Raw genomic sequence first — 13,620 nt, forward strand, 5'->3', positions numbered from 1 at the left:
AATGCAGTTACTAAATAAAGTTTGTAATAGAAGGAAAAAGAATACAGAACTGTGTTTCAAAATCCCTAAAATTCTTAATATTTATTCCCACGTTTTCGTACTTGTCTGACAAATAATTCTCTATTTTACTACTGACCTGCTCACCAATCACAGTCCTTCCAAAATTTATTAAAGATGGACTCTGAGTGAAGACGTGGGATGAGGAATATTCTTTGAAATTTGAAATTTCTTTAAACGAAACAGACCTACAGTCTGGGCTCTGGTTAGCTTTCCAATTGCAGCCCTGAAGCTGCTGTCTGGTACATTTTCTTCTCTGCCTGCATCTGACTCAGGTGCATGGAGAATCGTAGAATCACAGAATCACAGAATGGTCTGGGTTGAAAAGGACCACGCTGAACATTTAGTTTCAATCCCCCTGCTATGTGCAGGGTCACCAACCTCTAGACCAGGCTGCCCAGAGCCACATCCCTCCTGGCCTTGAATTCCTTCAGGGATGGGGCATCCACAACCTCCTTAGGCAATCTGTTCCAGTGTGACACCAAGATGCATGCATACTTTCTTACTCAGGGCCAAATCAAGTGCCAGCAGTGGAGCTGGAAATCGAATTCTAGCCTCTCAAATCTAGACTTTCATCTTTGGATATTATTTCCTATTTAAGAGACAGGCTTAGTTAGAAAAGCCTGGACATGAACACATGCTGTAACATGCAGTCTGAATTCATCAGTATTAACATTGAATACGTGGTTGTACATTAAAGTCCAGTTTTATGCTCTTGCTCTTCATTGGTGATCTCTCCATGCAACTTGGGATGTTTGATTTACATTACCTCGGAATAATTTGATTCAATGATGAAAGTCATACCTGATTTAACTTGGGTGACTGAAATGAGAAATGCATATTAAACCTATGGTATTAAACCCAAATTTAAACCACTAAATCTAAATTTAATTCCTTCTTGTACCTAGCATATAGGACAAAATTTGACAGGACTCATTAGAAGGTCCTTCACTCAAAGGTGGTCAAGGCCTAGGCTCCAAAGGGCAGTGGTCACAGCACAGAGCTGCTGGAGTTCAGGGAGCATTTGAACAGTGCTTTCAGGCATATAGTCTCAGTTTGGGTGGTCCTGTGTGGAACCAGAGTTGGACTGGATGATTCCTGTGGGTTTCTTTCAACTTGGGACATTCCCGGATTCTATGAACTTTTAAAAATGGTAACGAAGCAAATATAGGTAAGGGAAGATCATGTCTGGAAGTCTTCAAATACCTGTGCAAAACCTGATTTGCTGAAGTGGCAAAATTAAGAAATAAACCTTTGCAATTTTTCTTAAAGGGTAAAGATTTTTACCAACAGTAGACAATGTAAATTTTGACTAACACTGTTTGCTCAGGTTTTATGCATATTACTTTACTTCTCAGTGCTTTCATACAGTGGGTAAAATAAAACTCACAAAGGGTAATGTGATCCTAGAAATCACCCAAAAAAGGATTAATGTTAATACAAGCATAACCCTAATTTTTAACAAAGACAGAGAAATGAGATTAATTCATATGTTATAAAGAAAGGCATGTATTTAGAAATAAGCCAATTCAACTGATGACAGTAGCATTAAAAAAAAAAAAAAAAAAAGAAGGTATTTTAAATAACCATCTAGGGCTCCAAAGAAGCAGTTGAATCTTACTATATTAAACATTTGACACGGCTTTCATACTGTTTTCAAAACATCTAAATTAGTTACCTAGTGCCACACATGTTGCTGTTATTAGATATCGTTTACATAGCATTGTAAATTTACTCTGTATTCAATAGAAATTGAGCTAGACCCATTCCCAACCCAAGAGAAGTTGTAAAAATATTCCCAAATATACAACTACATGGTGGGCCCATTAAAAAAGCAAAAGAGTTTTCAAGCTCTAGTAAAACAACTTGTTTTCTAAAAAGCTCTGAAAAGTGGAATTGTACACATTAAGAATCTTGTAGCATTAAGGATTTGGTTGAAAAAAAATTAGAAATGGTAAATGATGAAACAAAACCTATGAGAATGGACACAGCCTGCAGAAGTAGCTTCCTCAGCTAACTGATGTGTTTATCCAACTGAAAAGGAATATACTTCAGATTAAATTGTCCGCTGCTGGTACTGCTCCAGGCTAACTGCACAACTACAGTTGCAGGAGAAAAAGGACACTTAAAACAGTCACATGAAGCAGGTACTGAGAAACAGCAGTGTAGCACAAAGAATCCATCAAGGAGACAGAACAACACAGTTACCAGTCCAAGCTGCTGTTTTATTGAGCTGATAACTTGCCGCATCTGGAGATTTCAGAAGCTCGGGAAACTTCCTGTGTTGCAAAGAAAGTAATAAGCACAGAGAAGAGGAAGTGAAGGACAGTTAGGTGCAGGGAAGACTGCTACACATGAAGCAGCATTTTCATTATTACCTTTATATAGATATAACTTACCCAGGAATTTTCAGAGTGTAAGGAAGCAATGTTTCCATGGACACAAAAATGGAAGGCGGTGGAAAACAAAATTAACTGGGCAAATTATTCCATGGATATACGTGGTACTTCAGCACAGTGGAAATCTGATTAATATAAACTAAAGTTTCCCCCGAAAAATATCCTGTAGTGTTAGAATCCCTTTTCAAGCACGACATCCACTTTATCACAGAGGGAGAGGAGAAGGGAAAAATGATATTGTGGCATAATAACTTCATAGATAGTCATAATTTTATCTGACTCTTATTGCACAACTTCTGCAGCTGCCTCTTTCCTTAGGGGAGCACAAACATTGGTTTTCTATTTACTGACATTTTATGCAGATCGCAACTTAATTTGGATTACTACATACAATTTCCAACTGTAGCAGTAATTCCAAAAACCTAGGAAAATTTATAAGAGGTTCAAGGTAGGGAGAGGATGGAGAAAAAGGAGCATAGAGAAATTACTAATGTTTCAAACAGATATTCTTGCTTGACTAAAGCAAAATAAAATGTTGCAGGAGATTCATACTGGTGAGATCAGTTAATGTTAATCTGGTTGACTTACTGCTTTTCAAACTGATTTTGAATAAAAATAAGTGTTATGTTTACAGATGTTATGGCTCAAGAGCAAGACACACAGTAGTAAATAGAAGCACTAACATTTTTTGGCACTGTGGTAAGAGTTTAGTTGTGAGTGTGGCACTATTTGAGCTGTTCCTTCTAAACTAGCCAGCTGCACAGCAGTTCACTGACAAAAGAGTCGAAATCATAGGATCATTTGTAGGTCAGTCTGAAATAATGCCTCCAATTTATTTCCATGAAACTACAGCAAGTACAAAGAGAACAATAACACTATTTGACACAGTACATTCTCAGCTACAATAAGCTATTTGTCTACACAGTCAGCACAATTAGCTATGAATTTTCTCCAGCTATGAACAAGAGCCTGCATGCTACTATCACGCCATCACAAAAGGCCACAAGATCGGTCAGGCATGAACTGCCCTCACTGAAGTAGTGCTGGATGTCTCAGATTACCTTGTCACCTTACATGCGTGCTTTAGAATACCTTCCTGAAGGATCTGTTCCATGATCTTCCCAGGCACAGGGGTGAGGGTCACCCACCTATAGATCCCTGTGTCTTCCTTACTCCCTTTCTTCAACATGGGAGTGATGTTTCTCTTTTCCTGGACACAAGGGACTTTGCCTGATGGCTATGATGTTTGAATATGATGGAGAGAGTTTTGGCAACCACATTAGCCAATTCCTTCGGGGCCAGGGGATGCATGTCATCAGGCCCCATAGACATTTAGTTTAGCTTCAAGACACGTTTAGTTTTATGAAGTGGTCTCTGACTTACAGTGTAAAGGATTACCCAGCTCCTACTCAGATGTTCAGGGATGTAAGAGGTGGGAAGCCTAGCTGTCAGTGAAGACTGAGACAAAGAACTTGTTGAGTACCTCAGCCTTTTCTATATCTGTTGTTGCCAGTTCTCACTTGTAATTTATTGAACAGGGTTCACTCTATTTTGCCTTTCTCTTCTGGCCAACGTACCTGTAGAACCTCCTATTGTTATTTTTCACATTCCTTTCCAAGTGCACTTCCATCCGTGCCTTGGCTTTCCTGATCTCATCTCTGCATGTATGGACAACATCATTATGTTCTTCTCAGGTCACGTGTGCCAGTTCTAAATCAGTTCTTCTGTTCAGCACAGAATCTAGAGGACTAGATTGAAAACCCTCCTGAACTTCATTCCTTATCTCTAATGCAGTTGGTCCTTTCAGAGTAAACCATTTATTCTTAATAAAAATCTGGCTGTTGAAAGTAAGATGGCTACTAAAATTATTCTGCTTTCTGGGGCCTTTTATGAGCTTTTAAGTGACACTGCTAGAAAATAGGGAAATAAACTATTGTTGGAAAAGGAAATGAGAAGGAAATACTGTTCCTGGTGACTGGAATCCTCTGTATTTTTTAAGTAAAAGGTAGCTTTTGTTTTAAGAATAGCTTCATTACTAAGTAGTGTAGATATTTGCAAGACAAGAATTTGTAGTTCAGCTTTTCTGCCTTCTGAAACAGCAGTGAAATAACAGTTAACTGTCTGGTCACTGGGGATAATGCATAAAGCCAGAAAGAAATCTGCTTTTCAAGACTGTATTTGCAGTCCTGGCTGTTGGTAAAGCTGCGTTCTGATTTGTGCATTGAGCAGATTTGGTATGTAAGTCACCAAGGAGAACACAATGAATAAAAGTATTTCCTTTTTTACAGTTGATTATACTTTTTGGTTCATAAAAAAGTACACTTTATCATTCAACTTCAATCTTATTTTCAATATATCCTAACTATAGGGACTTAATTTTTTTCCTGTTTGGATAGATACAACATGGGGAATGTGAAAACTATGCATTCCCAGTATTGGAATAGCTGACAGGATCAGTATCTTTTGGCGTTTTCACCATCCTAATGTATCTGTAAGGTAGAGAAATGTTACTGCTCCTGTTCAGTGGTACAAAAGCACAGCTCAGATTCCAAGAAGCCTATGCAAAAAAAAGGGATTAGAATCTGTTTATCAGCTAAACACCTTGGCTTTTTTTGTAGGTTCAGTCACATCCTCATACTATTAGAATAGCCATTGTGTACTAGGTCTGGCAACACATTCATTTCATCCAAAGAATAAAAACAGAACAAAGGCTAAGAATTTACAGAACGGTAGCATCGTGTCATCACAGGAAAACTGCCTCCCTACCTACCTTGCCTTTTCAGGTGCACATACATGTGGGGCTCTGGAACTCAAGGGACAAGTAAGTGAAGATGTGATGGAAGATCCACCCAGGAGATTATCTAGGATGAGGCAGTCATCTCCACACCTCAAGACTGCCTCTGCCAAAAAGGAAAGAAGGGTAACTCCCTCTGAAAGGAACAGAGGGCCCCTATATGCTGGCCAGACTCTACCATTAGGAAAGAGCGCAGCCTCCCTCGTGCCTGGGTGAGGGCCATTACCAGGAGACTCCTTAGTTTGGTTTGCCCCTCTGATTCTTGTCCCTTACTGATAGTTCAGGGTGGCAGCAATGAAGTCACTGAGAGAAGACTGAGGGCTATCACAAAAGACTTTGTGAGACTGAGCAGTTGGTGGATGAAAGGGAGTACAGGTCGTATTTTCCTCTATCCCTTCAGTGGCAGGGAAGGATACAGAGAGGACCAGGAAAACCCATCTGATAAATACATGGCTGAGAGACCAGTGCCTCCACAGAAATTTTGGCTTTTGTATTCTTTAGATACATTGGGCAGAACAGACAGGTGAAGAAGAGTGTACCCTTCTAGTAAATGGAAATGAAGAGCTGGCCTCCTCAGACATGGCCTTGTTTTGATGATATAACTTGGTACAGCACACTAGTCTGTAGCTTTCTAATTGATTGGATAGCCCACTCCATGCTGAGTTTTTCAACAGAAAAAATCTCTCAGAAACTTTCAACAGATTTTAATAAACACCTGGCCTTAAATTCAGCTCAGTAAATCTTTAATGAAGGTGAGAGATATGCATTGAGAAGGAAATTAGCTAGCTATCTTGCTTTAAAGATTCATGGAGTCTTTTGCCTCTGAAGCAGAAGGGCAGGGTACAGGGCAGCATGGACAAATGAGGTTATGTACAGGCAGTGCAGAACACCCTTGACAGTTCAAGCACAGCTTTCACACAGTAAAAAAATCCCTACAACTACTAAAGATTTCTCTGCAAATGTGAGAGGAAATGGATGAAACGGGAGTAGGACCCAGTTTTAAAATAACGAATACAATAAAACTTACTCAAACTGCTTTATTCAGTGCTAATAACTTCAGATATTTCCCCCTAGTAAGGGCTATTTTGCTGCAGTTTTTGTACATGTAGAAATGTAATACAGAGCTATACACTACAAGCTATTGCAAATGTATGCAGATGTCAGCAGTGGGGAAAAGAAAACACTACAGAACTGAAAACATAAATAGAAAGCCTCTACTGTGAAAAGAAAATCTTAAAATTGCTACTAAATGTTAGTTAAGATGGTTGGGAAGGTACAGATATCAGAGCTTTAAACTCTGAAGTCAGCTACAGATCCTTTGCTGGAGGACTTGTACTCTTATCTCAAAAAGTATAAGATTGTACTGAAACCACAGGATTTGACAAGATTTCAGAACGTGTATTAACAAAGCTATTGGAGAAGCTCTTTGCTTGTCTGAGCCTGACAGCAGGGGCTGAAGATCAGTGGGAGAAAATAAATTTTAAAATAAACATGCTCTGAACTTTAAAAGAGGATAAGATTCTCTTTGCAAACGAACGGTGTCCATTGATATGAAAAGAGTTTACTATGCTTATCATGGAGACAGGGATGAGAAAGCTACGTGGAAGGCAGAATAAAATGGAGAAAAGAAGAAAGGCATTTCACCAGGGATTACTTCCTTATATGGCTCTGTGCACACATGCGTTAGGTGGTATAACAAAGAAGAATAAAATGAACAGGACGTAAAAGAATTTGTAAGAGAAAAAACAAAGGCAAAGCTCCAGATAACGTTCTGGAAAAGAAGGACATACAATAATACAGAGTATGAATAGCAGACAGTCTGAAAAAAAGGTGCATAGATGCAGAAGGAAAACTAGAACCACAAATATTTATTCTCTTAGATCAACTGATACATCAGTTTTCCATGTACTGTGTTGAGCAAGATTGCCAGCCCCTCAGATCAGATTCTTCTTACAGAATGTTATTAAGTGTGGCACAGTGGAGACGTTATTCTGCAGGCAGCTTTGGGGGATAACACTAATAAGAGGACTGCCATTTTTAAATGAATTTTAAACAAAGACTTTCTGAGTTCTGAAACAAGTTGGCAATGATTATGACTGCCAATGGACTCCATGGCCAGACAGCCAGCAGGCTGCATAAATAATCCAACCCTGTAATATAAAAGGCCTTCTTTAATCTAAAAAAAATAATAATAAAACTTACCTATTAGAGCAGAGCTCCCTGGACTGATAGTCATTTTTGTTCCTGAAGGAGAGGTCAACACTGAAGGAAGGCTGGTCCCAATGCTGGAAAGCACTGCTGTCAAATTTTCTAGGTAAGGAAGGGGTCGTGGAGGCTCTGGTAACAGATTAGGATACTGAAGTGATGAGCAACACCATAGCAGAAAACATCTTAAGGACATAAGAAAAACTGCCTCTACAGACTGCTGTGCTAGTGGCCATGCTGCCATATTATTTCAAATAGCAAAAAGCAACTTTGGGAAACTGCTAAAAAAACTAAAATACTGATATTAGGTAAAACACAAGAGGAAGTATTAAAGTAGCATCTTCATCAATATGACTACAAAACAAGAAAAAAGTCTGTCTAAAGGCTACCACTGCATTCCATTTGACTGTCCTTTTTCAAATGTAATGAGTGTATCAGGAGATACAGCAGCTTGGAAGAAAGAGCAAATATATACAGAATAGAAACCACATCAATGTCCACGGCAGTCAGTGCAAAACTTTTTAATGTCTGCTACAAACCGGATCAAGCCTTGATTAAATACAGTGCCAAATACTGCCAAATCCTGTGGTATACTTAGGCAGAGCTCCAAAGGACTAAAAGCTCAAAGAGCTCAAGAGGATCACTCTACACTGAGAATTGCAGGATTTTGTCATTCTACTAGCTATAATACTATTCAAAAACATGACTGTGTTGCTTTTGATTCCCAATTCTTTTTTGTCATAGAAATTACAGAATATTTAAGTGAATAATGGCTTCACTGCTTTTCAACAAGACCACAGCACAAACTGAGCAACATTTCTGCTACTGAGCACATTCAACATCAGAATTATGAATTGTGGATGTCTGAACAATTTCTTTCCACCTGAACAATTTCTTTCCATCAAGAAACTAAAAATGAGATTTACCTGAAACATAAGCAGGTTGCATAAGTCAGAGTAACTTTGTGTCTTTAAAAACTATGACATTCATAAAGATTAGAAAAGTATTTAATTTAATTCATATAGGAATTCTAATCTATAATCTGAAACCTAGCTGACCTTTTTTTTTTTTCCAGAATTTTTCAGTCTGAGTTTCTAGAGCCAATCTGGATTCATAGTGAAATCCCACGATACTTTAAAGTTTTACTGTTACCTGTGAAACTGTCAGAAAACTCACTTTCAATCTGTAAGCTACCTCATCTGCAAGACCTATGCTCACTCTAGTCACAAAAGACAAGAGCTGCACTGATGCTTTAACGATTTTGTAGTGGTAGCATGGAGTATGTTTCACAGTTTGTTACTTCACTGTGAAACGTACATCAAATGTATGCATTTACATGTCTGGCTGGATCATTCATCTGGCAGACAGGGAGAAATGATAGAGATGAGTTACTAGGAGAGGAAAGCCCTTTCCCACACACTCAGTTACCACCAAGTAACACTTCTACCCATACTTCACAGCTGACATTGTCTTTTCAAATCACCAAGAATGGCTTTATGCTTGTTATTTAGAAACTCAAGAAAAAGTAAACTTCACCCTTTACTGAGCCTGGGAAGCACTTTTCAAAAATGCACTGTGTTTATGCACCTGTTCGGTATAAAATGGGTCAGTACCACACAGTTATGTACAAGAAATGCTGCGCTCAGTGAAGCAAAACACAGCAAAAAAAGCCACATCATTCTCATTTCTAGAGAGTCACTTAATAATAAATCATTTTCTTCACCATCAATGTGTGAAATAATGAAACTGAATATCTCCACCCTGGAAGGGGTAGTCCTTAGCCTGAAACATCTTGCTGCTATGTCATTCCCTCTTTTCACATCCTCTGATTAATTCTGAAGGCTAATTAGGCCATCAGCTATATTCCTACAGCTTCACAAGCAAAATACTCTGTACTTACCAAGAACCAACAGCTGGGAGCTTTCAGTTACCTCCCCACGTAGATTGGCTGCCTTGCAGGAATATAACCCCTGATCTGACAGAGAAACATTTGCAATTAGCAGCAACCCATCGCGCAGGTGGTGAGCAGGGGACAGCTTGACCTTATTTTTAAACCAAGTAACTTCCGCTTCAGGAACACCTGGAAAAACATTGACAACACATAACACATATAAGACATAGAGGTTGCTGTCATACAGACAAAATGTTTAAGACAGAGCCATTAAAATGAGCTCTTAACATGACTTTCAACTTACATTTTTTGCAGCTCAGAACTGTTTAGTCAACTTTATCATTGTCTTCGTTATTAATACTCTAAAGTTGTTAAAGTAAACTCTGAACTCATCACTCTTAAAAGCAAGTCAGTATTGGATGATAACAAAGCCTAGTATCTAGCCTAGTATCGTGTCTCCAACAGCAGACATAACCTAGTGCCTCAGGAAGACTAAGAGCAGGACAAGTATTCACAATGCTTCCTGCTATTGCTCTTCCAGCCTCCAGCTACTTTCAGCTTAGGAACTTCCTCAGCCAGAAGGCATTTTTGTGCATTCAGGAACCCTCCATAGATTGCTCTTCTATGAATTCTTCCAATCTTCCTTTCTGAACTAAGGCAAAAAACTAGCATTTACATCTTCAGAAATGCAGTTTCACTGGTCTAGCCAGGAGTGTCCAGACGACAGATTTTTGCAGATTCATAACCCACTACAGGAAAAACTGCTTTCTTTAATGTGCTTTGATCTAAGGCTCATCTCTATTGGGCACCTTCTTGGAGGAAAGTACTCTGACACAAGCTAGCAAGGCTGCTGGTCTTGAAATGAAAAGTATTTCCTTGGTATAGGGATAGCTCCATCAACTTACATGTGTACTAGATTGGGTAATTCAGTGTAAACAACTGGTTTACATGAATAGAACTGGAAATTTTAGTAGGTGGGATATATGTGTGTAGTAGTGCCTGGGAGGAAGCATTTACCTTATGGACCCATGGCTGTGAGGAGCAGCATATCACTAACCCCATTAAATGCTGGAGCAGTTTCCCATTTGCTGCATCTTCCATAAGTAGTAGGCACTTAACCTCTTATACGTGAATGTGTAGTTTCTTTGTGTTTACTGTAGAGTAAGGGCATGCTTATAGGCAGCTATTCCTAAATATATATTGCCCACCTAAATCTCTTCCTGCCTTATTTACAATAACACATTCTTCTGTGCACTGCCAGTAGCTTACTGGTTGTACATCCACATCACAAACCAAAAGCCAATCTGTTTGTTAGTTCTGTGGCTCTGGCACTGGGTCTGGCACCAAAAATACTTTTGTCTGTGCTCACTATGAATGACACCCATTTGTGACCGGATGATTGGAGGTTCCTCACTAAGCATGTGCAGATGGAAGTGGGAAAGAGAGGTTTTCCCTGTTCCTCCACATCAAAGCATTCCGGCCTTTTTTCCATCTCTCCCAGAATTACCTGTGGACTCTGCCAAGACATCTGGAATGAGTACATCTGAGCTTGGCAGTCAGGAAGGTCTGAAGGGCAGAGAGTCTCATCCACATTCAGAAAGTAGCAGGAAATAGGTTGTAAAAAACTGCAGAATTTTTCTCACCTTTGTTTGAGGGTGCATAACACAAAGTAATCTGGACTCTTCAAAGGTATTAATCATTTCTGTCTGTGATGCAGTTTTCCAAATGCTTACCCTTGTTTATGGTTCTGTAACACAACTTTTTAAAAAGGCTGCTCTGTTGGCCTGTTTCTGAACTCTCAGCTGGGAAAGGACCAGAACACAGCTCTCCATCTGTTTGCTACTCTTTGACCTACGTGGCATGGGTGGGCCGACCACCACTTAAAATCATGCTCTGATTAATTCCAGAGCATCCAGGCAGAGTCCTCAGGGGAGTTCAGACAACTGCTAGATAGCAAACAACACCAAACCTTGAGTTTTTTCCAAGCCCACGTGTTTATTGTGTTTCCACTGCATGCAAAGGAAGTTTAAGAGGTGTGTTCTAGAGAGACAAGGAAAGAAAATGGAGACTCTTCCAGTTCTGCAGCCCAAGTTGGAAAAACACTCACATCCCAGCACTCCTTCCCAGTGCCACACTAGAGAAGGGATGAATCACTCTTCCTCACAGTTTGAACTTGTTATGGTACACAGTTTCATATTATGACTGTTGACAAACTTTGGCATAGAAGTATAATCAATCAGTACCACGTTTATAAAACTGAGATTTCTTCAATTCAACCCAGAGCTTTTTTTTCTTTTTTTCCAACATGAAGATTTGGGTAGAGATTTTATGTGCTTGAAAATAAAGGAAAGTAAGTGGAAACAGTGGAAAAACAAGGGGGATGAGGAATGCTGCTAGTTGTAAAGTAGGAGGGGAAGGAACAATGAAAACTCAAGATTACAGTCCTCAGGAGCAGAGAGCTAAAGTAAATAAGTCAAGTCAGAGAGACAAAAAAATTAATCTCAGAGACAGCCGCTCAGATAATCTTAATCCAGAAAGGCAGAGTCTTCTCGTATTTACTACTTTAGAAGAACCAACAAGGGGTTAAGAGTAAAGACCAGTGAATTTCTGTCCAGTTTATAAAAGATGCATTATACTTACATGATGTCTACCACATCTAAAATAACCCTTCTCTGACTGCCAAAGTACAAAGGGTTTTCTTCCTCTGTCTTTAATGTGAAGCTCCTATGCTAAACAAAGATGTCTTGAAATCAACCTGTACCATCCTCCTACAGTGTGGTTTCAAGAATATAAGAGTCACCCTTTATGTCAGGGAGCAGCAGACTCATTTTCCATTGTGCTTCCATTTCTGATAACATATAAGCCTCAAATATTTCAAGACAAGAATTAGAGGCAGCCAGCAAAGGCACAAGCAAATACATTTTTACAGTGCATTGCCACAAGGGGTAGCAAGAGCATTTCAATCATTTTTGCTGGGTAATGGTAAACAAGAGAGAGGAAAGAAGACTGAGTGCATCTGCTTTGCAGAAATAATCACAGAGACTGAAAGCCTGAGAGATGCCAGATGGAAGCAAGCCTTACTTTGCTGGGCAAGTAAGATATTACGCAGTTAATAATTTCCCAACATTTATTTTTCTTCAGATTTTCCTTTTCTCACTGTACACACATACAGCACAACAAAGGCTACCTGGAGTATGCATCAAGTAGAAATATGCATATCAATCAGGATGATTCTGCTAAAACATGACCTTCTGGGGAAAGGAATAATGACACAATAATCTAGCAGTGATAACTTGTTTTCCATGCAACAATATTATGACAGATATCAGATTCTAGTACAGCTGAGGAACAAATATGGACCATAAAGCAAGGAAAGAACTGGAAAAATACAGGTTCCAGCATGTAGATGAAACACAGAAGAAATAGGAGAGATGAAAAACCGGAAGGATACACAGGAAAGGATTTTAATTCACTCTTGAAAATCTATTCTGTCTCAAAAAAGCTAATGATACATGACACTTTACAGATTTGTGCCTCTATTAGAAGTTTCATGCCTTGAAAGATACCATGGAGAAATGCCCTAAGAATAAGATTTTTTTAAACAAAATTCTCTTTTCACATCTAATTCCACTGTCAATAACAACTAGGACCTGGCTGATTGAAGTTTCTGGTATCCAAGTGAGTATCTCCATGCTTTAAGTACTGAAGTCAACAAAAAGCTTCCTAGTGACACTGGTATGATCCAAATTGCTCCTGCATCCTATTTGGAAGTAAGACTAACTATTGCATTTGAATTACTCCAGTAAGACAGTTGCTTTTATGAAAACTAGGGAAAATTCTAAAGCTAGAAGTCAGGCAGCTGCAGAGTTGCCTGTGATGACAACTCTGATGGGTGCACCATTAGAGCCTGAGTTTTGCAGAAGTCAGAGCTCTACCACAATCACTTATGACAGAATAGCAGGAGTTAGAAGGTACCTCAAGATATCACTGAGTTATGTTTTAAAAATAACATTTCACCTCCACAGGTGAAGTGGCAAAGTCATGATAAATGAAACAAGATTGATTTTTCAAGCTTGGAGAAAACCACACATTTTCCTTATATAATGAGGGAAGAGTTTAAGTCCAAGATGATTCAGATCAGAGGCAAATTAATCTGATAATTTTGCTTTCCCTTGATTTACAACTAATATCTATAGGTCTCAGTCCAGAACATAGATTTTGACAATGCTTATGCCATTCATAAGAAGTTAAAGAGCAATACAAAATTTTTCCCT

The 13,620-nt window shown here is 39.0% G+C and overlaps 1 protein-coding gene across 1 annotated transcript in view; it reads right to left on the minus strand.

The window, feature by feature from the left end:
• ADAMTSL1 (ADAMTS like 1) overlaps positions 1–13,620 on the minus strand; it is a gene marked incomplete at both ends in the record, with an annotated part of 386,370 nt that overhangs the window by 12,815 nt on the left and 359,935 nt on the right. Inside the window, 2 exons of the mRNA XM_079548266.1 lie at positions 7,453–7,587; positions 9,356–9,535. Coding sequence (XP_079404392.1) covers positions 7,453–7,587; positions 9,356–9,535 — 315 coding nt within the window. The remainder of the gene's footprint in view (positions 1–7,452; positions 7,588–9,355; positions 9,536–13,620) is intronic.

Source organism: Tetrao urogallus (assembly GCF_951394365.1).
Source record: "Tetrao urogallus genome assembly, chromosome: Z".
Taxonomy (NCBI): domain Eukaryota; kingdom Metazoa; phylum Chordata; class Aves; order Galliformes; family Phasianidae; genus Tetrao; species Tetrao urogallus.